The sequence below is a fragment of the Schistocerca gregaria genome, chromosome 1 (genome assembly GCF_023897955.1).
Source record: "Schistocerca gregaria isolate iqSchGreg1 chromosome 1, iqSchGreg1.2, whole genome shotgun sequence".
Taxonomy (NCBI): Eukaryota; Metazoa; Arthropoda; class Insecta; order Orthoptera; family Acrididae; genus Schistocerca; species Schistocerca gregaria.
Window position 1 is genome coordinate 581,415,283 of NC_064920.1, and position 26,771 is coordinate 581,442,053.

The window sequence follows — 26,771 nt, forward strand, 5'->3', positions numbered from 1 at the left end:
TAGGCCACGGACTCTTAATTCATGGTGCCGAGCTATACTATGCTTACTGCATATGGGCGAGTAGCTCCAGACACCAAGGACTCCTCGAGCTCCGGCACTTCAGTCGTACAACCATCTAGCCTGTCACAGAGCTAACTGAGCTGTTTAGTCTCTTCCTGTTCTAGAACTAGGTAGTTGTACTTAGAGCTGGCTACAACCGAAAACAATTCCCACATTGTATCAATATATACTGACTGACATCTTAATTGTTTTGATTATTGTCGTCGACCTTTGTGTCTCTAACATTCGATTAGCTCGCAGTAATATTAAAGCACTCGTTTTTATACCGACATTGGTAAAAACCTGCATTGTGGCGAGATCTCAAAGTCAAATTTCATGACAGTTATGTCCTGCAGTTTTAATTATCTGAATCTGTAATATACACACGTAAAATTTCTTACCTTTCTGAAATAGTAGTATCGATAATTGCTCTCTTCGTCGTCCTTCCAGTAAGGAAGTTAATGTTTGCGTTTTGTACTTGGATTTTATTTTCACGTTTTGTGACACCTAAAATAGGTTCTGGCAAGATATGTATAAGCAGTACTTGCTAGAACGATGCAATGCACCACGTGATTCGGAGCACCATCCTTAGCTTATACACCAAGACAAGTTTAACAACAACACCAAATCTTCATAAACAAAGGAATAACGAACTAAAGTCGTCTTATGCAATCGGAAAAATTGATATGTAATCGACACTGATGTTATATTCGACAAAGCTAATAGCTGATGTGCTAGGTCAATATTAGATACTGGTAATTTTCTGTCGCACTAGCAGAAGCTTTCGTGCATTTTACACAATGAAACTATCCGGTAAGCTGCAAAAGAACCGTGTAAAATGTAAATGTACCTGTCCCATAAATAAACTGTAAAAGAAGATAACAATGACCTCGGCTTTTAACAAAGCATATCACTACCCGCCTATCACCCACGGACGTCAGCATGACTAGTGACGCACATCACACGGTCAGGATTCCGTATTTCCAAGTAAAATTATACTTCACTCAGTTCGCCAGTAAGACTGAACGTACTAGAAGAAACTGAACACAAAATATCTTCAGGTCATCAGCAAAGGCTACAACACGGGGAACACAGAGAATACCGCGCGTTAGCTTGGAATATTCACACTCTTCCTTCGGCATCTGTATGTTGGCAGAAGGGGGATTAATCTCAAACGACAAGCACTGTCAGTACGCATCACGTCCACGGTTTCCTCAAATGGCACCACTGTAGTCTCAGTTGGCGATGAAGGACTGTGAAGGGCTGTTGGGAAGCCCGGCTCAGGCCAAATTTATCATCGAGATCATCTCGACGAGGAAGTTGCTAGATACTGTACGATTCGCTACGGGTCACATTGCTTGTTGGCTGTGACAAATCTTGGATGATAGCACATTCCATGACTCTTGACTAATCCTCCCGTTGACTTCAGAAGCACCTCAAGACCATTTGGTGTTGTGAACATGCTCTCATTCACTACTTATACCATCGTCTACATACCGACCTATCGGCCGCACATGATGCGCCATGCTCACTGGCTTAGTTTAGCATCAAGATATACCGACTATCTAGCGCGTACAAATTTTTATTTCGTTTCCCAACCTTTCTTGGAGGTATATTCTACTTTCGCGATAGTTTCTACGAAGTTTCCTTCAATGTATATTGAGCAAGCAGTGAAGGAAACAAAAGAAAAATTCGGAGTAGGTGTTAACATCCATGGAGAAGAAATAAAAACTTTGAGGTTCGCCGATGACATAGTAATTCTGTCAGAGACAGCAAAGGATTTAAAAAAACAGTTGAATGGAATGGATAGTGTCTTGAAAGGAGGATATAAGATGAACACCAACAAAAGCAAAACGAGAATAATGGAATGTAGTCTAATTAAGTCGGGTGATGCTGAGGGTATTAGATTAGGTAATGAGTCACTTAAAGTAGTAAAGGAGTTTTGCTATTTGGGGAGCAAAATAACTGATGATGGTCGAAGTAGAGAGGATATAAAATGTAGACTGGCAATGGCAAGGAAGGCGTTTCTGAAGAAGAGAAATTTGTTAACATCGAGTATTGATTTGAGTGTCAGGAAGCCGTTTCTGAAAGTATTTGTATGGAGTGTAGCCATGTATGGAAGTGAAACATGGACGATAAATAGTTTAGACAAGAAGAGAATAGAAGCTTTCGAAATGTGGTACTATAGAAGAAAGCTGAAGATTGGATGGGTGGATCGCATGACTAATGAGGAGGTGTTGAAGAGGATAGGGGAGAAGTTTGTGGCACAACTTGAGTAGAAGAAGGGATCGGTTGGTAGGTCATGTTCTGAGGTATCAAGGGGTCACCAATTTAGCACTGGAGGGCAGCGTGGAGGGTAAAAATCGTAGAAGGAGACCAAGAGATGACTACACTAAGCAGATTCAGAAGGATGTAAGTTGCAGTAGGTACTGGGAGATGAAGAAGCTTGCACAGGATAGAGTAGCATGGAGAGCTGCATCAAACCAGTCTTAGGACTGAAGACCACCACCACCACAACAACAACAACATGACAATAATAGCGAAAGATCCTCCAACACCCAGTCCAGATAATTGCTGACGCACTTTGCCCACTACCGAAAATTTGAAGCGGTCAGCTAATAACGAATCTGGTACGACGGCGTCAACCAGCTGCCAATGGCAACTAAAACACCAAGAAGGCAGTATAGTAACTAACATGAGTGCAACGAGTGCTAAAAGAACAGTTAAATTATGGTTCAAAATCATCTTTAGAGATATAGAAAAGGAGAAAACGCATGCGTGACGACCATCATAAAACGCATTACCAAAAGTGGCAAAGTATGTTTATGACCGCAAATTTCTAATAGGAGTCGGCGAGATGCATTCTCTGGTAATGCAATGAGAAAGCATCTCTCCGTGTATCGCTAGAATATGGTGGCCTGGCGTAATTGAACATCTGACCGCAATGTGAGTATGCTTTGTACGAGTCCAGAGAATGCTACCCTGTGGTCTTGAGGCATTGTCATTATACAACACGATAATACGGGTCTAGAAAAAACTGAAGGAATGCTGTACGAAATTCTTCCTCGTTCTGAACATTGTCATCGATTTTAAGACGTAAGAAATGTGCGACTAGTATCTGAGAAAGAGAAAGCACACGTTAATTGCGTTAATATTTTCTGGTATGTGTGGCAGACTTCTACATTTACACAACACTGGACTTCAAAATGGATGAAAAAATATGGGTAGAAAGGGGTCAGGACTATCTCAGAAGTAAAGCGACGTGTGCAGGTAAACTAAACTTCATTTGTCAATCTAAGGAACCCACATATTTGAAAAGTACACTAACTTCCATAGCCAACAAAATACCATCAAGCTCGGAAAACGAAGCAATATTCCAATAATGAGTGTGTTATGCAGCTCACAAGGCTCCGCCTTCTGGCTCTCCAGTTCAATCGAGCCAACCGCCCGCCGTGTCATCCTCTGACAATGACATCATTTGATGCGATACGGGGCATGTGGTCAGCATACAGTTCTATCGGCCGTTGTGGGGTTTCTTGACCTTGGTGCCGCTGCTACTCGGTCAAGTAGTTCCTCAGCTGGCCTCACGAGACCAAGGAATAATCCCTGGCAGTAAAGGGAATCGAAGCCGGGTTCCCCGTACGGATGTCAGCCGCTCTGATCACTCAAATGCGGAGGCGGACGCAGCTCAAAAGAAACGCACGCAAACCCAGAACACTGCCAACCCACGTCCATTAGTTGTATTTATCACGCAACTGTGGGCTAGAGACGATGACTGCACAAAGTGAGAGAAGATGGCTAGGACAGCGAAATTTGTAGGACGGCGTCCTGGCCTCATTTAAAACTGAGACGAATGATGACTTGGCAATCTGGTCGCAATGGTTACATTTCAGTCTTTGATTATATCGAAAAATTCACAGATATGGCATCCAAAAGCGAATACGACGCGCTATACAAAGCGACTATTAAGAGGTGTACGGTTGCGCGTATGCCAAAGTCTACACTGGAACGCACGTCGATAAGGAAATGATCCCTTCGCGGATATGAAGCTTGAATAGCGACAGTAAAAGCGTTTTGAAGCCGTACGTAAACTGTCATACATTTACGCGACGTTGGATGTACAAATCAGTTTCCATGTCTTTCCATGCACTACTGTTATTTCGCAGGCCTAGGAGAATGTGGTGGTGGTTAGTGTTTAACGTCCCGTCGACAACGAGGTCATTAGAGACGGAGCGCAAGCTCGGGTTAGGGAAGGATTGGGAAGGAAATCGGCCGTGCCCTTTCAAAGGAACCATCCCGGCATTTGCCTGAAACGATTTAGGGAAATCACGGAAAACCTAAATCAGGATGGCCGGAGACGGGATTGAACCGTCGTCCTCCCAAATGGCCTAGGAGAAGTGACATTTCATGCTTACATAGGGTGTAAAATAACTATACAATATTTTAGGAGAGAAAATGTAACACTTCATGTCAGTGGTCGTCAAATTGCGGTCAGAATCAAGAATAGTGTGACCGCAGTTCTCAGCCTATTTTATAATAATATGCATCTAGCAACTAACAGACAAATCTAAAAAGTCAACTAACACTCTTAAGGCTGTAGTTTTCCTGCCCAATAATAAACAAAAACACTAACAGAGACAGTAATGTTTTAAGATGTCCTTAATTACAATTGATGATGGTGAATTCGGCCGTGAGAAGTTTGTCTCCTACTTCAAGGGCAAAGGGATACCTAGCACGACCACTGCAGGGCTAGAAGATGTAACGGGGGGGAATGTTTTCTTGGTTGTCTTCCAGCTAATGGTAAACATTTTGTCACGTAAGCAACACAGGATAATTATAATTTGAAACACAAAAGTCAAGTAAATATGGGGTCTAAAACGCATACCCTAAGAGCTATGAGCAATTCTTGATCTTCGATACTGTCAAAAAAATCTCTTCTACTGCAAGCTCTTTGCTTTCCATATTTTGGCAAGTGGTAGTATGGATCAAAACAATAAAAAATGTCCAGTAAACATGTGCTCGAAAATGCATACCTTAAAAGTTATGAGCACTTATTCATTAGAACAGTTTTGTTTCACAATAGCAAAGATGAGCAAGTGCTCACAGCTCTTAAGTTATGCGTTTTAGGGCACATGTTTATCGGGCTTTTTTCTTGTTTTAGCCCATACTACTACTTCCCAAAATATTGAAATCAAAGAGCTTGTAGAGGAAAAGATTTGTTTCGCAGTATCGAAGATCAAGAATTGCTCATAGCTCTTAGGGAATGCATTTTAGACCCCACGTTTACTTGACTTTTTTGTTTCCAGTGATTATTCCTGTCATATACTTGAATATTGACCATCACTTCTCAAACACCCTGTAGAGACGGTCATCTTCAAATGTGATACGTACTTGAAGCAAGGAATACCACATTAAGACTGTTGTAATATTGATACTGTTATTAATCATGTATTCGCACAGAGAACACGCCACGACTTACAGTTAGTCATGTAATTACAGTTCCAGAAATGTGGGGTCGCTGAAGGTAGCAGCAATCTAACACAGGTATCGTCGATACGAATTGCTTTGAAAGTTGACGACTTTTAACGATCAGTACTTGGAATGCGGCCAATTTATCGCGCCCTAACTACAGCTAACCCACTGTGGATAATATAATACACTACTATTTATGTAGAATATGCGGCCCAAGACGCCACCCCACGTCAGTATTGGCACTTAAGAGCAAAATATTTGATGACCGCTGCTTTACGTGATAAAGATGTCACAGGCTGACCGCGCGGTGTGTGTAGCCTTTATTCGTGAAAAACCTGGTCGTTTTGACCGTTAAACAATCATTGGCAAGCAGATGCTAGTTGTGCATTAATGAAAACGGACACCATTTTCAGCAACTCTCTAACGTAATATTTACCACACGAAAGTTTAGTACCGTCTGAACACCACTGGTGTTAAAACTTCCTGTGACTCCTAGCGGCGAAACGGTGCGACTTAAGTTTTTGTCACAAAAAAGTGTTTCTTTTATATCTCGTCGAAACACTAAAATTTTGTATATATGTAGTTTTTTTACACCCCGTATAAGTTACTATACCGGCGGTGTAGTGATAATTTCATCCTAGAAGAGAGAGTGCTCGAACACACAGGACCCGACTTGTGGGAACATCTGTGAAAAGAGAAACATTCTGTGCGTCAATTCATCATTTCGATATCCCGATCTGCACCCCACAAAGAGTGCACTCAACTCTCCCCCTACCGTTGGCAGTCTTCCTCCCGCTAAAAGCAGCTTAGCATAAACAACGGCATTCGATACTGATTCCACGCTAATCTATCCTGCGCAACCCTCTTCATCTCTGAATAACTACTGTACCCATGGGCGGCCCCAGAATTTTATTCAAGAGCGTGCAAAATTCTAAAATGAACATTTTTATATAGATGATTCGGTGATTTTGAGAACGTGTTGTGCCCCACGGACTAATTTTGATAGCAAATATACAAAGCTAAATGTATCTCGAGTGACTGATGGTTAACCGCTTACTACTTCTACGGTATATTACTTCGATATTTAAACGGTGTGCATGTTTCAATGCCGCATTCAATTTTCTGTTATTATTAATACTAATAAGGATACTACATTTTCATTCAAGAATCTGAAGTTATATATGATATAATTACTTCAAAAGAAACCAATGAGTTATGAAATAAAGGCAGAAAATATTCACAGAAAATTTATTTCATTCCACACTGGATAACATTGAAATTAAAAATTTGAAATATAAAAATTGTCAACCATTGAGTAAATCCTGATGGATATCAACAAAAAATATAAACAAAAAACGACACTTCATTGTTTCATGAAGCGGAGAAACAATGAATAAACTTTGAAAACACTTATTCAACTTTGATGACGTCCATAATACAGTTTGCTTACGAAACTTCACATCTGAACACGTTAGCATTTATTGCGTTACTCCCATGCCTTCTATTTTTAATGCTGTCTGGCATAACTGAAGTTGAATAAAATGTGTTTTGAACGCTATATTTTTTTGGTTCGTTCGAAAAAGTGTAACCCAAGGACAGCATTCGACTGGACGAATCTGGGAAATCTCTCAAAACCGTCCCCAAATTGGCCGCTACAACCGACTTTTAAGAACCTAGGACTGAAGCAAGGCAGTCCTCGTCTCTTCAGTTTGTCACATTATTGTGCAGTCAGACCAACTGGACCGCGGAATTCGTATCACGATTGTGTGTTGCACCTCATAGGGTTTGAGAGGACTTCTTTTCTACCTTGAAATTTCACACTTTTTCCGCTCTCTTATATGGGGTAAAAAATATCGTTTTTCGACTGATGTATTTAGATTTCAAAATTAAACACAAATGTACACACCCAGAGCATAGCATTATCGCGACAGCATAGCATGACCGCTATTCTTTAGAGAGCGCGGCAGCATCTCAATGTATATTAAACAAATCATCACGGGTCTGCTTCGTCCACAGAAAACTGTGAATTACTGTCGTGATTCCGTTGCGCAAACTGCAGTTCGATCAGGGCTGTATGAAGAAGAGAGAGAGAGAGAGAGAGAGAGAGAGAGAGAGAGAGAGAGAGAGAGAGAGAGAGAGAGAGAGAGAGAGAAGGAGGACACTATTTCGGAAGTTCTGTAAAGGTTCGAGTCCATCTTGACTACAGAACAACGCCGAAATAGCCGCCACAACCAGGAATCGGCATAATTTCGCATTAACAGTGTGACAACCAAAACAATCCACGATATACAATTTATAAGGTCACATTATATACCACCAGGTCCAGCGATATTAAACCTGGAACTCAGAAGAGTTGCTGATATAAATGTGTGAAAATTCTGTAATGAATAACAAGTTGTACCCAAATTCCAGGGTGGGGAAAATACCTTATTCCTCTTGTTGCTTCCCCTCCCCTCCTTTACGGGATGCCTATGACTGCAACATATGTCCATTTGAAAGTGCTTATTATAGTCAAGCCTCTGTCTACCTCTACGTTTTACACCCCCCGCCCCAAAAACATATTGACGATTTGTTCATGTCCCTTCTTTTAATCGAGCTGTGTCATAAATGTCTTTTCTCCTCAATTCAATTTAGTACCACCACATTAGTTACCCAATCTACTCATCAAATCTTCGGTATTCTTCACCCTATTCGTGTCCGAACCGTTTCTGGTCCACGTTCTACTTACACACAACGCTACTCTCCAGAAAAGACAATTACGTAAATGTATATTCCATATTAACAAAGTTCTGAATCAGTAATGTTTTCTTTGCTACTGCCAGCCTACATTGTATATCTCTCTTCTTCGGCAACTGTTACTTATTTTGCTGCCCACATAACGAAACGACTCATCTGCTTTTAGAGTCTCATTTCCTAATCTAATTCCCTTAGCATCGCCTGCTTTAATTCGACTACATAACATTATGCTTATTTCAATTTTGTTGATATTCATTTTACGAGGTTTTTTTCATGACACTATCCATTCCGTTCAAATGCTCATCCAGATCATTAACTGTCACTCACTGAATTACAATATAATTGGCAGACCTCAAAGTGTTCATTTTTACTCACTGAACTTCAGTTGCAGGACCAGATTTCTTCTTGGTTTCCTTCAGGATCCATAATTAATAGCATTAAACCTCACTGCACTTCCTGTACCGCTGCTCATGGCAAACTTACACCGCACTAACGTAACTGGTACTATACGTAGTTCACCCATCGATTTTGTACGTTTCACATACCTTTTAACTTTAAAAAAAAGTTTATTTTTTAACCATGATTTTTCATACCGTTTATAACATGTCATATTTTTCAGACTTTGCGTATGTTTCAACACATTCGATACATCCAGAACAGTTTTTCAGTATTTTATTTGATAAATGGAAACTAGTGTTAAATATCTTGCTAAGCTCTAACATGGGAAGATTGTGTGCGAGCGTTCAGTAACCTGGGCACACGTGTCGCCAATGTCTGGCGGTGAGAGACGACATTCACATACAATAGGGCTAGTCGAAAGCAGACGACCGGAAGTGTTGACACCCACACTGCGCTGCGTGCTGAGAGCGTTCATAGGGGCTTGTTTTGATGAGACAACAACAGTGGTAGTCCTGAACACGACCTCCTACTTATCAGATACACGTGTCCGAAAACGCTGTTCATAATATTAATTTACACTACATTAGAAGAATAATTTCCAGGCCTCTTGGATTTGTCATGAGGAAAGATATCTACGATGTAAGTAAGACAACAGAATAACTAAGTTATCAATATTTGTAATACAGGAGTATAAATGTTATTATATAATGCTTATTGTTCTTTTCTATGTTGTTGCGTGCCTAGATGTTGCATACGATTAGATGACTATATTGTCACTGAATTTGAAAGCTTTCCTACAAACTTATAATTTACAATTTCAAATTATACCGACCAAAATTTCAAAGTGGTTTCCCGTTTACAAGCGCCGACATCCGAGTATCTGCTTATCTGATACAAACTGGTCTTATATTTCAGAACTCTGAATCTTGTAGCTACTTTATGTGCACGGTACTCAAGTTTTCAAATACGTACTTAGTCAGTTGAATAGTCATTTTCATTTTTTTACGTATCTCATTATATATCTTGGATGAAGTACGACACATTATTTACAAATTTAAAACTTCATAATTCACAATAATTAATATTAGATCGACAAGAAACAATTCACACTAGGCACAAATAAATAATATAATAATGCTTTCTTCTATACTGAGTTTTCCCGAAAATGTTAAGTACGTTCACTGACGATATGATGTCCCGAATGGTATTTGTCTTCCGTTTACGGTAAAACAACTAAGAGGTGTGTCTTTGTGTGGCTGGGAGTGTTACATGTTCGACTACAAGAACTGAAACAAAGAGGTGAAATCACGTGGACTTTTCTATGTGGGTAAAAAAAGTCTCGCCACGGTTAAACTACACAGTGGGTGCCCCTATGACTGGCTGGATCAGACAGTCCTTATATCGGAGGAAGGCTAGGACGTAACACTTCCAAAAGTATCATCCCCAGTAAAAGCAACCTTGTTAGCTGCTTGACTGAGCCGAGAACACAAGCCTGTAGACTAGCGGTAGTCAACCAAGTCCCTACCGCCCACTGGTGGGTGTTCCAGTTTCCATAGTGGGCGGCAGGCAATAGGGATTTTAAAAATATTTTCGTTAGGTTTTCACACAAGTTGGACAAAGTATTTGGTACGTAGTTGCTGTTATGTGATTTAACTTACTGCAACTCATCTTTATAAATTACCATTAGAGTGGAACCGTTGGGCGGTTAAAAATTTTTACAACTAAAAGGGAGGCAGAAGTGGACGGCAGGTAAGAAATGTTGACCAACGTTGTTGTAGACGATCGCCATCCTTCATAATAGGAATCATGTACCTCGCCGATCAGAAAGAGATCTTGTTTCTGCTGCTTATCAAGCGAAGAGAAAAATGTTATCTGGACACATACCGAATCAGATGGGACGACCTATAACTCATTGTTGAAAATAGTATAAGCGACGAGTAACTTTATGTAAGAGGGGGCAATTGGACTACACTCTGAGAGGTAAAAAAATCACAAACGCACTTTCAAAAGGCGCAAGACTGCAAATTCAGTTTCCATTTTATTCCAAACACATTATGAAATTATAATACAGACGCAGGTGAACGCTGGTTTTCACTATAATCTAAATGAAGTGCAAAGAATAATAATGGGAGCAAAGCGGTAAGACCACGTCCTGGTTGCAAAACACTGTTCTTAGGCAAAAAAATGTACATTTTTCGATGTAATATTATTTTAGGTGTTTTAGTTAAAATATTTCAGTAAGTATATTCAATTCAGGACGCACGATTTCTGGTCTCCAAAGGAGCCATCTATAGCTGTTATGAACTCTTCATGGGCTCTAAACATATTCCAGTTTTTCTGTTCTCTATGTTAGACATCTTTAATCGCTGATCGTCCAAAACTAAGAGGCAAAAACGGCGATTTCTTTCGGCTCCCCCAGAGGCATGCTGTGGTTTTGTGCTACGAGGGATTCACTGCAGACATGTATTCGCAAAGAAACTAAACTTTAATCGTATAACTTTGTTGTTCGAGGTGATAATGACAAACTTCATGCACTACTCTACGTGCACTCTCTCCATGTTTCCATCTGTGGCTGCAGCGGCGTGATCGTCTTTAATAAAATCGGGACACACTTCATTTGAGTCGCCTGTCTGTCAAGTGCTGAAAAAAAGCACACTCTTCATAGTACGTACTCTTCAACTTTGAATGGATTTAGATAGGAACAAATCGTCTAAAACAACAAGTCTTATGACGCTAATTCATCCATTTACATATTTTATTTCATCCATTTGCACGAAACGAACGCGACTAGCTTCAGAAGATGTATAAACAAAACAGTTCTACAGATCATGATAACACGTAACGTATCATTTCTACGTCTACATCCATAATCTGCAAACAACAGTGAAGTACATGGCAGACGCCACTTCCCACTGTACCTGTTATTCGCGGTTTTTCCCTGTTTCATTCATGCATGAGTAGGGTGAAAAGAAAGTTTGCTGCAACGCCTTTGTGCACACTGTAATTGGTCTAACTTTGTCTTTGCGATCCCTTAGGGGACGATACATAAGAGGTTGTAGCGCATTCTTTGATTCTTCACTTAAAGTTGGTTCTTGAAACATATAAAGAAAGCCTTCATAGAATAGTTTCCGTCTATCGACCACTGCGAGAATTTTTTGACCTCGCTGACGTCATTGTTTACCGCAACAGGAGCTGTTACACACTATCACGGCCACGTTGAAAACGTACCAAACTACGATAAAGACCTGGACAATAGCACACGTTTCAGAACTGTCCTCTGCCCAACTCAAGCACCGGCTCGTTCTCTTAACGGAGCTCGTAGGCGGATGTGACCGTGAACTTTGGCACAGCTCACAAACGTCAATGTCAAGAGCACTGCCCTGTTCGCTGAGACTACAAGGCTGCAAAATAGTGGAACGGTGCCATTTTACACGCTCCTTAGCTGTGTTTCCCACACAGGACTGTTGCAGTAGCAGCAGTAGGAGTAGTACGGGACTTACCTGATTACTCGGTCGGAAAAAGTTGCCAAACAGCCGGGAAAAACCCGAGTAGTGTGCGATAAACAATGTCAGGAAACCACGTCGCGTTGGGATTGTTTGGGTCACGTGTGACGGTACCCCATCGAGATGAAGGTCAACAGTCTTAAGCATCATCGGCGACGCCACGCTCTGTACGGCTGAATGTACTACCACAGGTCCAAGTCCAAAGGCAAGTAAAAACTAAGAGGATGGAGATGGCTCGTCAACAGTTATCTCAGTCACCATCCGGCTAATGTGCCCTCCGTTTCGCTCAGAGGAAACAGGGCTAGTTTTCAAGTGTTAAGACGACGAAACACCGATACTGTTCTTCGGTTCCCTCAATTTATCAACACTTTGTTCGAACAACACAACACGCATATCTTAATATCCAAGGTAAGAAAATAGGTTTCTGAGATTTAAACAACACAAGGTCAACGAATGTCTGTGGACATTTCTCCTACCGTAATCTGGTCTTACCACTGATGAAAACTTTAGGAATAGCGCGCTGTATGACACTGGACGATCAGATTATAAGGATAAATGAAAAAGAAGGCAAATGACAAAGACGTCAGAAGGACATCTATAAATACGATATATTCTACCTAAAGAAATTCCTGCTCCCAAGATTTTTGCAAGTATGTGCCGCATTTGCTGAACACTGGTCTCCCAACTATCACATCAGCATTTCCAAGAAGACTATTCATTTAGAATTAGGGATAATAAAATTAAAACATTTATTTCAACTGAGTAGCTCTACGAACATCACGTCTTTCCTGCAATTTACTGAGGCTGTGGTGTCAGACTGTAGAAAAGAAAACGTTTTCAAAAACGTTTATTACTGAAAATGACGTGTTGGTGCACCACTTGACACTAGAAAAACAGCAATCAAAGACCCACGTGATTTCTCATGTTTTCTCGACGTGATTAATTAATAGTGTACTTCTGGGTATTCCGTGGAGTTTGTATTTCCCTTTTAGCATAAAATTTCGATGACCAACTCAGCTGTCCTCTTCAGGTATTGAGAGCCATAACATCAAGTTCACATTTATTCCTGATATTTCACTATGGCTAAAATGTTTGTAATTCTCTCTGACTTCTGTGTATTCTATTGAGCGTGCTGTATAGCCTCGTTGACACTGTTCATGTTCTTGCCTACCAAAACGACCCAGGAGCCGGTGATCAGACAGATATCCCACTGAAGATAATTAGGGCGCATAACGTCGACTCGACAGTTGTAATTAAGATACATTGAAGACTACTTCGGAACAGTTCCTGAGTGACATGACCCAAGGAAAATAATTTCTCTTGTCGTCGATTATCAGAGTGCTGAAGAAAATCACCGAATGCAAAGAGTGCGATAATATAGCAAAACGCTGATGAGGAACAAGTTTCAGTTTCACATCATTCCAGTCAGACCGTAAACAGTCCTACATCATACTAAAGCTGCATCACACCACCGGGAATGAGGTAATCGTCCTTGGTCTAGAGCTGGTGTAGGGACAATTGGATGGGCCAAAAGCGCTCAGCCTACCGTATGGAAATAAGATCAGTGTCCACCTTGACATTTTCTCACACTTCGTTTCGGTGTTAAGTAGTGATACTGTGCCGTGCCTCTTGTAGTGTGTCTAAACTGCAATAAAATGACAACATTACGAATTCATTGAAATGTTGTCGGGCAAATCCTTGATAATTTGTTAACTAATTATACATAGAGTAAAATGTAAGTTCCGATTTGTTTTATCACTCGTATGATTTAGATTTCCTTCCGCTAACATATGAGTGTACGTGAACCCCATAAATTCCGGCTCATACAAATGGTATCGCCTATGTTATCTTTTTTCCGCGCAGCATCCACAAATGGGATAGGAAAAGAGGGGAGGGAGCTAATAATGATATAATATACCGTCCCGGTTGGCGAGTATAAGTACACATATATGATTATAACTTTCTGGGGTTGTGAAATTACGCCGAAAAAAAGTGAAACATTATTTCGCTATTTTTCTTGTCCATGCATGTTTTTATGCATCTATATCCACCGTCAGTAATCCTTATTTCACAGAAAATCTAAAAATACAAGATGTCTTATGACAACAGTTGCTAATAAAAACAGCGTTTCTGACAAAAACATATTATTCGGTTAAATTTTGCGCGACCTTTCTTATCTGGTTAAATATCTTGTCCCCTCCAATATCATGTTTTTACGAAGCTGAAAACAGATAACTTTTTGCACTGTAATCTCTCACCCAGTAATATTTGCTGCGTGATTACGAACATCTGTATCTTGCCTACTTTTGTGCCTCCATCTTCAAGTAATTAACAAAGATAAGACTATCTTAACAATTTGTAAGTACTCAAAAATGTTTTCAAGCAAGAAATTACAGTGAAAAGGTGATTTTCGTTAGTTTTACAAAAACAGTTGCGCATGATCAACTATCCGAAGAGGTAACCCACAGATTAGTAATTAATGTAAAGAAAAATGTCAATACGCAAAATAAAATATTTAGGCCATATCTTTCGTCACAGCTATTGTATTTTATTGCATTTTAGATTCTCAGTAAAACAAGAACTCTCATGATGGCATATACGTGCGTAACATGTTTGTGCAGGAAAAATAAGGTAAAATGAATTGGTGTTTTACAAAAATGGGTGGAATCTAGTCCTATAATTTTCTCTGCATACAAGACAACATTTGGAGCATCGCAAACGCAGGGATTATAGTACACTTCCCCTATAATTACCTAACGTGTTAAATGTACGCACACCTTATAAAGCCAATTTGTAATTCCATCTTCTTTCCCGTTTTTCACTTCATTAAAATTTATAGGTACAGTAAATACACTTGCGCACACGTATCATCTGCATGTAGTCAGTAAACGAATAGATGGGAAAGAACAATGGAGTTACCATCTCAGTTATTATTACATCACTGGAGACTGAGCTCAATCTCGGACTTGACAAACACATAGCAGGAATTAGGTCGTGCCCCATTCAAAGGAAAGATCTCCGCATTCCCATTTAGTGATTTAAGAAAACGACGGAAAACCTAACTCTGGGTGGACCTGCTCCTCCCCATGGCGAGTTCGTTGCCTCAACATCTGCACCATGGTCTCAAAGGACAGTTATTCGCGTATTCCATAAAATATATACATCGGTATAGAGGGGAGGAGCGACAAAACACACAAGTATCACTAGATATATTTTTTTTATGATCTTCAGGAGCCCGAATAGGGTTTAATATAATGGATGAGAATATACGGGTTTTAAGGCTTTTAGCATTTATTACATCCAACTTGACAATTGCAAATAACACAGCATATGTAAGAAAACCTGTTTTTCTTGCGAGTGTTCAAAGTGAGCACCATTCGTCACTCATTGAGCCGATAGGTGAGTTCTTCCCAAACTTTGATCACTAATTGTTGACACGATGCTGTTTGTAAAGACGGGTAGGTCAGGTAGTAGAACCACAAAAGTAAAAGTCGCACAGCGTCACAAATCGGGTGTGAACGAGGTCATGCAAAACAAGCTTTATCATCCGATCCTTTGCGGCCAATCCAGCACTCGGGTACATCGTTTAACCAATAGCATGCTGAGTTGCCACTGCGACGGAGCACCATCTTGTTGTCAATTATAGTTCCGTGGTTCAGCTTCTTCCAACTGGGAAAGAGCCATAGTTCTTGCGCATCAAGATAAGAAATACCAGTTACGGTTGCTTCGCCGAAAAGGAAAGGCCCAAAGCTTTCCGCCGGGATATGGCACAGAAGACATTCAACTGATGGAGTCTCGCTGCAACTGTATCATCTCGTGGGGATTTTCTGACCCCCAGAAGCGCACATTATGTATGTTCCCATCTCCACATAGGGGACATGTCGAATCATCTCTGAAGACAAGATCCCGAAAATCTTCGTCATCATGCAGCAACATTTTGTTTGCAAAGTCGACACGTAAAACGTAGTCTGTACGCTTTAGAGCTTATAACAACTGCAAAAGTCGTAAGCGTCCCTTAAAAGTCTCCACGCAATCGTGAATGGACTGGCTAATTCACAACTAGCGTTCCGAATTGATTTCGTGATGCTACTTGTGAGACTCACTCGTTCAACACATTAGTCAGTCACTCTTGGTCGTTGCACACTATTTCCACTGCAGAAAGGTATACAAACAAAAACGTTTCATTTCATCTTTGATTTGAGGTATTATTTATAATTGTAAATTTAATAAATGGTACAAAGCCTTGAAACCGATACATTCATTTTAAAATGTCCTGTATTTACTTCAGCTTTTGCTCGTAACGCGACCTCCGCTGAGCTTATTTGTGGGCGACGGTTCTAGTTCACAACTCAACAACCCAACTGAGCAATGACGCCAGTCTAATCGTCAATGATCCATTGCAATTTCTGGGAACTATATAGGAGCGCCTGTTCCACAAGGTCAAAATGATGGGGGACGAACACCAAACGTGTGTGTTGTGTGGGAACAATAAGACTGAAAGAAAGCAATAACAGAAATGAAAGAAAGATTCAGGAGCGGGATTAAAATTCAAGGTGAAAGGATATCGATGATAATATTCGCTGATGACGTTACTATTCTCTGTGAACGTTAAGAAGAATTACAGGATCTGTTAAATGGAAGAAAGAATCCTAACGAGCACAGAATATCGATTGAGAGTAATTCGAAGAAAGACGAAACTCGCAGAAATGAGAACAGCGAGAAACTTAAGATCAGAATTGTGGATGACGAAGTCGGGTAATTCTGCTACATATGCAGCAAAATAACCCATGATGGACGCAGCAGCAAGGGCCAAGGGAAATCTACTAGCATCAAAGATTTGCCTTAACTTGAGGGCGAAATTCCTGAGAATGTACGTTTGGGGCACTACACTGCATGGTAGTGAAACATGGACTAGGACAAAACCAGAACATTAGAGAATCGAAGTATCTGAGATGTGGTACAACAGACGAATGTTGAAAATTAGTTGGACTGATAGGGTAACGAAAGAGGATATTCTCCGCAGACTCGGCGAGGAAAGTAATATATGGAAAACACTGACGATGGTGAGAACCAGGATGGTAGGACATCAGTTAAGAATACAGGGAATAGCTTCCTTGGTACCAGAGAAAAGCTGGTAGAGGGTAAACACTGTAGAGGAACACAAGAGACTGGAATACAGCCAGCAAATAATTCAGGAAGTAGTTTGCTATTGCTACTCTGAGATGAAAGGGCTGGCACAGCAGATAATTTATTTTATTTATACGTTCTTTCACACTGATGGATGCTGTGCACTAATGCGGTTACACAAGTAGCTGCATGCTTGACACGCATGCATGCGCAAGCGTACTTGCCCAAGCACCGACAAATTCGTCGTGCCTCCACACTGCTCAAGCACGCTTCTACACTCGTTACCATAAAATAACCACCTGAGACGGTGCTGTCTTTGGCTTTTTATGTGAGTAAAGCGTAGTTAAAGATACGAAAATATTATTCCCATATAAACTGCTCGCGGTAGACACACTCCGGAAACTGTCTCACGGTACTGCTACTTCTCTTTTCCTCCATTTAACATCGATACAGTACAACCTTTCTACAGAATGTAACTTAACAGGACCACACATAAATTAAAATCATTATTAATGCTACCACAAGCCTCCTCATTCTTGTTGCACAAGCTCAGGCATAATCGAAATTAGATGAAGCATCAAGCTGTTTGACTGCGCAGATTTATCCTACACGAACTCTAGCATGCTCGGATTTAGCAAGTTCGCTCATACGTTCTTGCCTAGCCTGCAGTTATCTGTGTAGACGCCTTTATCCGGGACGTGTATTGTCTACATCTACATACATACTCCGCAAGCCACCTGACGGTGTGTGGCGGAGGGTACCTTGAGTACCTCTATCGGTTCTCCCTTCTATTCCAGTCTCTTATTGTTCGTGGAAAGAAAGATTGTCGATTTGCTTCTCTGTTGTCTCTAATCTCTCTGATTTTATCCTCCTCCCCGTACCGAGCTACTGAGCGTCTCTCTTGCAGAGTCTTCCACTGGAGTTTATCTATCATCTCCGAAACGCTTTCGCGATTACTAAATGATCCTACAACGAAGCGCGCTGCACTCCGTTGGATCTTCTCTCTCTCTCTCTCTCTCTCTCTCTCTCTCTCCCCCCCCCCTATCAACCCTACCTGGTACGGATCCCACACCGGTGAGCAGTATTCAAGCAGTAGGCGAACAAGTGTACCATAACCTACTTCCTTTGTTTTCGGACTGCATTTCCTTAGGATTCTTCCAATGAATCTCAGTCTGGCATCTGCTTTACCGTTTTTTTAAATTTTATACGGTCATTCCATTTTAAATCACTCCTAATGCCTACTCCCAGATAATTTATGGAATTAACTGTTCCAGTTGCTGACCTGCTGCTATATTGTAGCTAAATTATATAAGATCTTTCTTTCTATGTATTCGCAGCACATTACACTTGTCTACATTGAGATTCAATTGCCATTTCCTGCACCATGCTTCAATTCGTTGCAGATCCTCCTGCATTTCAGTAAAATTTTCCATTGTTACAACGTCTCGATATACTACAGCGTCGTCTTCAAAAACCCTCAGTGAACTTCTGATGTTATCCACAAGGTCATTTATATATATTGTGAATAGCAACGGTCCTGCGACACTCCCCTGCGGCACACCTGAAATCACTCTTACTTCGGAAGACTTCTCTCTATAGAGAATGACGTAATGCGTTCTGTTATCTAAGAACTCTTCAGTCCAATCACACAATTGGTCTGACAGTCCATATGCTCTAACTTTGTTCATTAAACGACTGTGGCGAACTGTATCGAACGCCTTGCGGAAGTCAAGAAACACGGCATCTACCTGGGAACCGGTGTCTATGGCCCTCTGAGTCTCGTGGACGAACAGCGCGAGCTGGGTTTCACGCGATCGTCTTTTTCGAAACTCATGCTGATTCCCGGAGAGTAGAGTTCTAGTCTCCTGAAAAGTCGATATACTCGAACAAAATACGTGTTCCAAAATTCTACAATTGTCAATAGAGGTTATTAAATTTGCACTGTTAATGAAGCTAGGCTAAAAACAGTTTGTTGATGTACCCTCGCATCAAATGACGTACGTCGCTCAGTGAACGACGCATCCTGGATACTCCAACAAAAGTCTGAAACCTCGAGTGAATCACTGTTGTTCAGCCACAGTTTGTGCCTTTACAATACAAAGGGTACTAGAAACGTTTTGCAATACGACGCAATAGTAAGTCGCAGGAGTCTGACGGTTGCTGTGTTCTGAGAATCCTTCATACTTGCATTGTAGCCGCTGCGCCAAGTCTATAGATGCAGACGTGCTGGCAGCTTTAGTTTGAAGTGTTTGCTGTGGCATCGTGGTCACAAAGAGAGATTCGGGTAGTTCTGCGGCACAACTCCGCGCGTGGTTTAAACATAGACCAGTGCTTTGAAGAAATGACTTGCACTCGGTGATTGTGTCCACATCGTACCACCACAGCCAGGTGGTAGAGACAATTCCAAAGAGGAAATTTTAGGTGACGGGAAGGCCACGATAATCAGTTACGGAGGAAAACATTGATGCTATCAGCAAAATGCTAGACGAAGACAGTCGAGTGACCAATAAGCTGATAGAGGGAACCTTAGGGCTAAATGCACCAGCAATTCTTTCGATTCTGCGTGATCATTTGCAAGTAAAGAATCTTTGTGGTCTCTGGTGCCGCGTAGACTAACGGAAGAGCAGATGATACGACAGATGTTTAAGAAGTTTTCTAAGGGACACGTGACGAGACTTATCTGTACTATTATGAAGTGCCGACTAAGACTCAACGTTTGGGTCTTTGAAGATGACGACACACCCGTAGCTATAGGAAAATCCCGATCAGCAAAGAAGAAAATGATAGCTTTTTTCCCAAATCGAGTGAAATTGTGGAGCGTGTTGTTTTAGAAACGCAGGAGACAGTTACAGCTAAGTGGTACACTGAGCAGTGCCTGCCCAAAGTAGTCCAATCTTTGAAGAACCTGAGATCGAAATCAATAAAGGATAGTTGGTTCCTCCCTCACAAAACGCTCACGCGCCAAAGCATGCACTGAGTATCTGCGTGGTACATGACAAATTTCTTGAACACCCTCCTTACAGTCCACAGCTTGACTTTGCACTGTTCCCGAACGTGAAAATGAAGCAGAAAGGAGTGCAGTTTTCAAGTAATGATGACCTTCTGAGGGCTTGGGAGAACGAGTGTGCTTCCTACCGAAACTTGGGAGAACTGGAATAGGAAATTGTTTCGGAGGATGGAGAAATGTATTCAATGTGGCGGAAACTACTTCGAAAACATTAAATAAATAGAGCTGTATTTCAAAAGTATACTAGTTCGATACACGAACGATGGCGGTTGACGCATGTCGAGGCAAGGATGAAGTTTGCGTTGTTGACGATTCCAAGCGACAATTACCGTAGCCGCATACGCGTGCTTTCCGCTTGAAGAAAGCAAACATCCTACAAATTAAATCCCTCCCTTGCTTAAGCGGACTTTATCACATACCACCAAATTCAGCGACGACAACTCGCAACAAATGGAGTAATAGTTCACTAAAAACTCGCTAAGTAACGTTTAATGCTCACATTAGCTACATCATTCAGAGCAGAGCACTTAGAACACTACTGAACGCTCACTGGCTGTGGGAGTATGCGTGACGTAGGCAAGCCTAAACTTGACCGCCATCGTTCGTGACTCCAACTATAGTACCCTAGAGGCGTCGCAGTACACCAGTGCTATGGGCCCTGCGCGGTTTTATACCAACCCTGACTGACACTATTTGTTTCCTCCTGAAGCACTGTGTGTATCAGGGGCATCCGATACCATATTGAACGCCGGCATTTAACCTTTAACTGGCGATGCGATTTTTCCTGTAACTCATACCAAGAGGTGGGGTCTCTGGGACCCCTATGTTTAAACCGAGATTTAAGGCAAACATCATTTGAAATTTTTAATTTATGCTATATAACATTTATTGCACTAAACAAAGCCTGCAGTATTTTACTATTTATCACACAAATGCACATAATTTTGGATGGTTCTTCTAAATAGTACACAAAAATAGATTGTTATAGTGCTGAATTTTACATTCTGAAAAATTATACAATCTCTGTAGCAAATAAATTTCCAAATAAAACTAAATTCCATGGTTTAAATTTGCGCATAAAAATTCCCTCGTATAGGTACAAAAAGAAAGTCTGTCAAGTTGCCATTCATTGCTGGGAACTACATTCTTCTGATCACTCAGAACACATTCGATTTTAACACACTGTTTTAAGTATTTCATTGAAGAAACAGACAGATTCGCATCACAACTTTACTGAAGTTTTTCCTCTGAATGATACTCTTGTTGGAAAGCAGAACTGTAATTACTGGCTAATGTAAAATCGTCGTCTTTTTCGTTTATTTCTTGATCTATATCACTGACACCTTCCTCCACAGACCGACTAACAATGTCATCAAACTCGGGAAAGTTAAAAATGACACATTCGTGCCAACAAATTTTGAGCTATACAGTTACAGAAGAAAAGGTACGTAGTTCATGAGGCGCGGTCTAGGAGACTCCAACACCTATCAATAACATGTGTCAACAATAAACACAGAAGGCGATAACGCAACCAACAACAAAACATCGTAGGTTTGGCAATTTAAGGAGGGTAGGGGGAGTATAGAAGCATTCCACCACAACTGGCCTTGAAGAGCGAGTTCGATAATTTTCGCGCTGTCTGAGAGACCACACCTCGTCAGTTGAGGGTTAAACTAATATTACGAGCACGCAGGCACGGCAGCAGGGGCGTGCCTTCAGTTCCATTTATCACGCGTGCGATACGGATACTTGGACGCCTCGGCAGATGTCACAGACTGAACACGCGGAGGGCCGTGTGCTCAGTAAACACGTTGCGCAGGGACAGCGTCACTATCGATGCCAGGAGAAAGCCGTCAACTACAAGAAAGAATACGTCTGCAGGGCGTTGAGGGTGACCGCCACAACGAAGGCTCATGTCCAAGTTCTCAACGGAGGACGGCACTAATCAGGTGTGAAATTAACGTGCTAGCAGCTGCTTTTAAGAAGTGATTAAACTGTTTTACTCCTCCACTTTGAAAACAGAACTGACAGCAAGAAAAGAAAACACGAATGAAAAATTTACACAAGAGCGATATGACAGCGAAAGCAGATGACATAAATAAGACATAATTGAGAGGGGGTTGGCGAAAGTGTGTCCAAATCCCCTTCCCTCTGGGATTTGGAGTACAGAGATTTTAATTCATTATAGAAATTTCATATACAATGCATAACCATCAGTTCTTGGGATACAGCAAGCTTTTTGTGTTACACACATTTTAATTTTGGTTCTTGTGGCATAGCATATTTCAAATCTCGCCAACTCAACTCCTTTACATAACAAAATGGGATTTTTTGAGCCAGATAAATTTCTGAGCCATCCAATGACAGCTACAAAAAAATTAGAAAATTGTTATTTGGTCTTGCAGTAATTTCGCGTGTGCTTGTGTGAGCCTACATGTAGCAGAATTTATGAAATCAATAATGCACCAGTTAAATGAATATGATAAAAAGACGCAATACAAGCCAGAAAAGGAGCACTTTGATTAAAAATGTTGACATGAATGTCCTTTAAGATCCTTTCATTCAGATGTGTGTTTCACTGTGATTGCTCGGATGGCAATAATCGCATATGAAATTCCACAGGTGGCACAGATACAGTATCGGCTGATGTGCGTTTCTTGACAATCACTTCATATTCTCAGATGGTAAGGAAAATGAGTCATAGAGGCAAGGACAGCTTATCCAAACAGTAGCATCTTGTAGAATGTATGAACATGCAAAGAAGAAAGTTGCTGGTAGACGATTACATGGCACGCTTTGTATGTGGCACAGCTGTAAAATATTGGTGAACAATCTGTGAAGGTAAATTGGGCAGGCTTGTATACCCACGTCCAAGAGTTTATATATTACAGTAGGGGCACAATAGATTGCTCATTTGAATCTGGCAGCCTGAAGTGATGGTTGGCCCAGGGAGGGTAGGGGATTAGGATTTGCTTGTTTGAATCTGGCATCCTGAAGATATGGTAGCTTGGAGGAGGGTGGGGGTAGGCAGTAGGCACTATGAGTGGGTGGGGCATGAAGTTGTAGCTTCACTTTGTTTAGTTGCGTTACGGAATGGATGAAGGTGGAGCACACTCATTCACTCTCATCACATACTTTTCTAACAGTTGCTCAATAACTGCCAAGCAACATGCATTCCATACCCATTTCAATATTGTGCCCCATGGTTGTGTTCCTGGCTGGCAGTCAATAGTTTCATGGCTAAACAAAATTCAGGGAAATTGGCAATGTGAAGAAAAAAGAACCTGGGCTTCCACGAACATCAAAGTTGCCCCAAAATATGGTCATGACCTCCAGGAGACATCAATTCAGCAATGGGAGGTAGAGAAATAAGTCACTGTATCCTGTGTTCCCATGCAAATACATTTCATTTCACCCCATATACAAGCGGTGTGTGACACAGTACTCCATGGTAGTACACGTGTTGAGGAAGACCCACTGCCCAAAGGCAATTTTCCAGTGTACTTTCTATCTGTATCTCTGAATCACGTCACCAGTGTTTTAAACACAAGCAATTTCACATTGCCAAACTTTGTTTCATAGCTCTAAGAAACCATGGAACTTATTGACACTACATGAAGAGCTTTATATGACTTTAGGCACTGGGTATAGTGTCCTTTAGAGACCCTACATGTGAGAAAGGCAGCCACAGATAATACAAGCTGTGGATGAAGTTTAATCCTTAAATGACTAAAGTCTACATCAGGGCCAGCATAAGTTAGGGCAGCATTTCTCTACTGTTCATAGGCTGACAAATCATATGCTTCACATAGCCAGTGGAATGATACTTTCCCATAACCAATGAGAGGCAGGAAAAGAGGCAATGAATTTCTAGTGCTGAACCAGAAGCCATTCCCATCTTCACTGCTGTCGCAGTCATTTAACCTTTTTTCTGAACAAATCATGAATTACAATTTTGTGACAGGGTTGGGACCTAATAGCAAAGCTTAAATTGCTGCAAGTGAAATGAGCAGCAATTAAATTTGTATTATTCACTGTCCAAATAGTTGACTTTTTTTGGGTATGTCATGAATTACGAAGTTATGGTTACTTTGGAATGTGACAGTTTGGTTGTGAGTTGGTTAAGCCAATGTACAGAACAGCTAAAATACCTGGTTGTGTGATCAAACTATCTATAGCTTAGCCTGAGGCCTAGGTTAGGTTGTAATATGACAGTTCTACTTGCAAAAAAGTAAATAAGTAATCTTTGTGACACATATATTTGTTTCTTTCGAATATGTCACGAATTATGAAGTTGTGGTTAAGTTCAGCTTAAATTAAGTTAAAGATCTTGGCTGTCAAAATATTTGCCTGTTTCTTCCAAATGTATTACAGTTTTGGAGACTGTGATATACTGACATGAGAATGTAGCACTATTCCTTCAACACAAATCATCTGTCCACTGTTCTATCACTGGCAATGTAGAACCAGTAACACACACACTGTTCACTTCTCATCACACCTCAGGACAAGCACCGACAACATTGCTGGGCAAAACAAATTAAGTACACCAGTGACCCTCACTTGGACTTTTATTCCTTTTTTTTTAAAAAAAAAAAAAGCTAAGCAGATCAAAAGACTCTAATTTGCAAAAGAATTCACTATACACAACACTAATTTATGGGTGCCACATGTTGTTTTTGTATGTGAGAGTTGTATATGTGAGAGATGTATTGAACTCCCAACAGCTTACTATATGTGTATAGCAAACAGAAATCTAAACTGTACACAAAATTTATACACGCCACTGACTTTCATGAGAACTAGTTAACACACATCATCCAAAACTTAATACCCTACACACTGAAGGTACACCCCATGCACAAGGCGTAAGTACTTGGTGGTATCACCCATAAACACACACAAAACGTATCTTAAGTTGCAAGAGGGCATCATGTAAGTGCTGTAGCATACGTATGGTGATCTATTTCTTATTGTTGACCTTACTTTTTCTGTCTTGTTATCTCCAGAATATAATACCTACATAACTTTGCAAGTTCATGAATTTTGCTCTAATGACTTCATGGGCAAAATACGTGTGAGTTGCGTAGAGTCGGCACAGGATACGGTGGCCAATCTGCAGTGACCAACTTTTGTCCAAAGCGCTCAACAAATTCACTTGTTCGTTCAGAAGGCAAGGCTGACAAGTGCTTGGCTCCTCTCGGCCAGTTGGCGATTACAGAATCAAGGGGTAAGCCCCACAATCTTTCTCAAACAACTTTACAGAAACTATTCGGTAAAAGAATTTCATTTTTGCAATATTTGTACCTTTATATATGATCTCTATGATGATGTGCCATCATTTTATTAATAATCGTAGCTGTTGTGATATTTGCAAGGAAGTAAGACACTAAGCAAAATTTGAAAAAAGTTTGCAATGAAAAAATAGGGATCACTACGATTTTGCATTTGCTGCATATTATGTAATATGTTGCTGTGTATGAAATTTAGCTAATATATTGAAATTTTCTTTAGATTTGGGTGGATGTCTTTATCTGTCATCAATCTCAAGAAAATTGATCTGACGTACCACACTCATTTGCGAATGCTAGCAACAGTGAAAGTCAGAGTGAAATATCCAAAACATTCCTCATATTTCATTAACGGATTGTGATACTGAAATGAGATTTTGGGCAAATGATAGCATCCAAAGAGTATTTTGCCATTTTCTACCATGTTATTCCACTAACTACAGACTTTTTCGATGAAATAACATAATTTTTAACGGCCACTAACAGCTGGTGAAGAAAGCTATGCATCACTAACAATGCAAACGAAAATAAAGTGCAGCTTTTGTTGCAGTTTCAGCAGAATTCTTCTTAGTTACTAACGGAAGCACAGTGATATATCTTTTTTGAATGATCACCATGCAAGTGTTGGTATGGAGGTGCTCTACATAATACTTACAAAAAATGTGAGTGTAGGCTTCAGTTTAGAACAGCACTTCCCCTCCAGCACTCGGCATTTACTCTACTGCACTTGCTGCCACCCACACCTCAATTACTCTCCCCACATGTGTGCTGCCAGTTGCAATCTAATGGCCACCTTATTCTGCATGGACTCTAGTTTGTGTATATATAGAACCTTTACAACAATGTCTTGCTGTGAATGCGCACATCCAGTTGTCAAATGTGACATACTAAAGAATATTTGTCACAACAGTTCTACAGTTTATGACTTGGATACCTGTTGCTACAAGGATCTCTTTGGAGGGTTTAGAAAATGAGATACCACATGCACTCCTCAGTACCTCAATATCCTGTGATGTAAACCAAAACTGATTTTGTAGGAAGGCAGACTAGATTTTAAAGACAATGTCAAAACTATTGAAGCTGGAACTTATTTCAGATTGGTCAAGAATGTGGAAGGAAACTGGTTCTGGTGTGGCTTTTAAGGAAACCAAAGAAAAAAATAAAGCAATATGTTCCTTCTAAATAACTTCTCTGCAA

At 40.7% G+C, this 26,771-nt stretch overlaps 2 protein-coding genes across 3 annotated transcripts in view; one reads left to right on the plus strand and one right to left on the minus strand.

Moving 5' to 3' along the window:
* Nucleotides 1-26,771, minus strand: part of LOC126357140 (charged multivesicular body protein 7) — a 215,638-nt gene that overhangs the window by 176,280 nt on the left and 12,587 nt on the right. The gene's annotated exons all lie outside the window — the stretch shown is intronic.
* Nucleotides 1-26,771, plus strand: part of LOC126357156 (pantothenate kinase 3) — a 137,134-nt gene that overhangs the window by 10,751 nt on the left and 99,612 nt on the right. Inside the window, exon 1 of one of the 2 annotated variants that reach the window (XM_050007432.1) lies at nt 9,189-9,285. The exons of the other annotated variant lie outside the window; for it this stretch is intronic. Within the exon in view, the coding sequence (XP_049863389.1) occupies nt 9,265-9,285 (21 nt within the window). The 5' untranslated portion in view covers nt 9,189-9,264. Of the gene's footprint in view, nt 1-9,188; nt 9,286-26,771 lie in introns of those variants that run through there. 2 annotated transcript variants of the gene reach the window in all.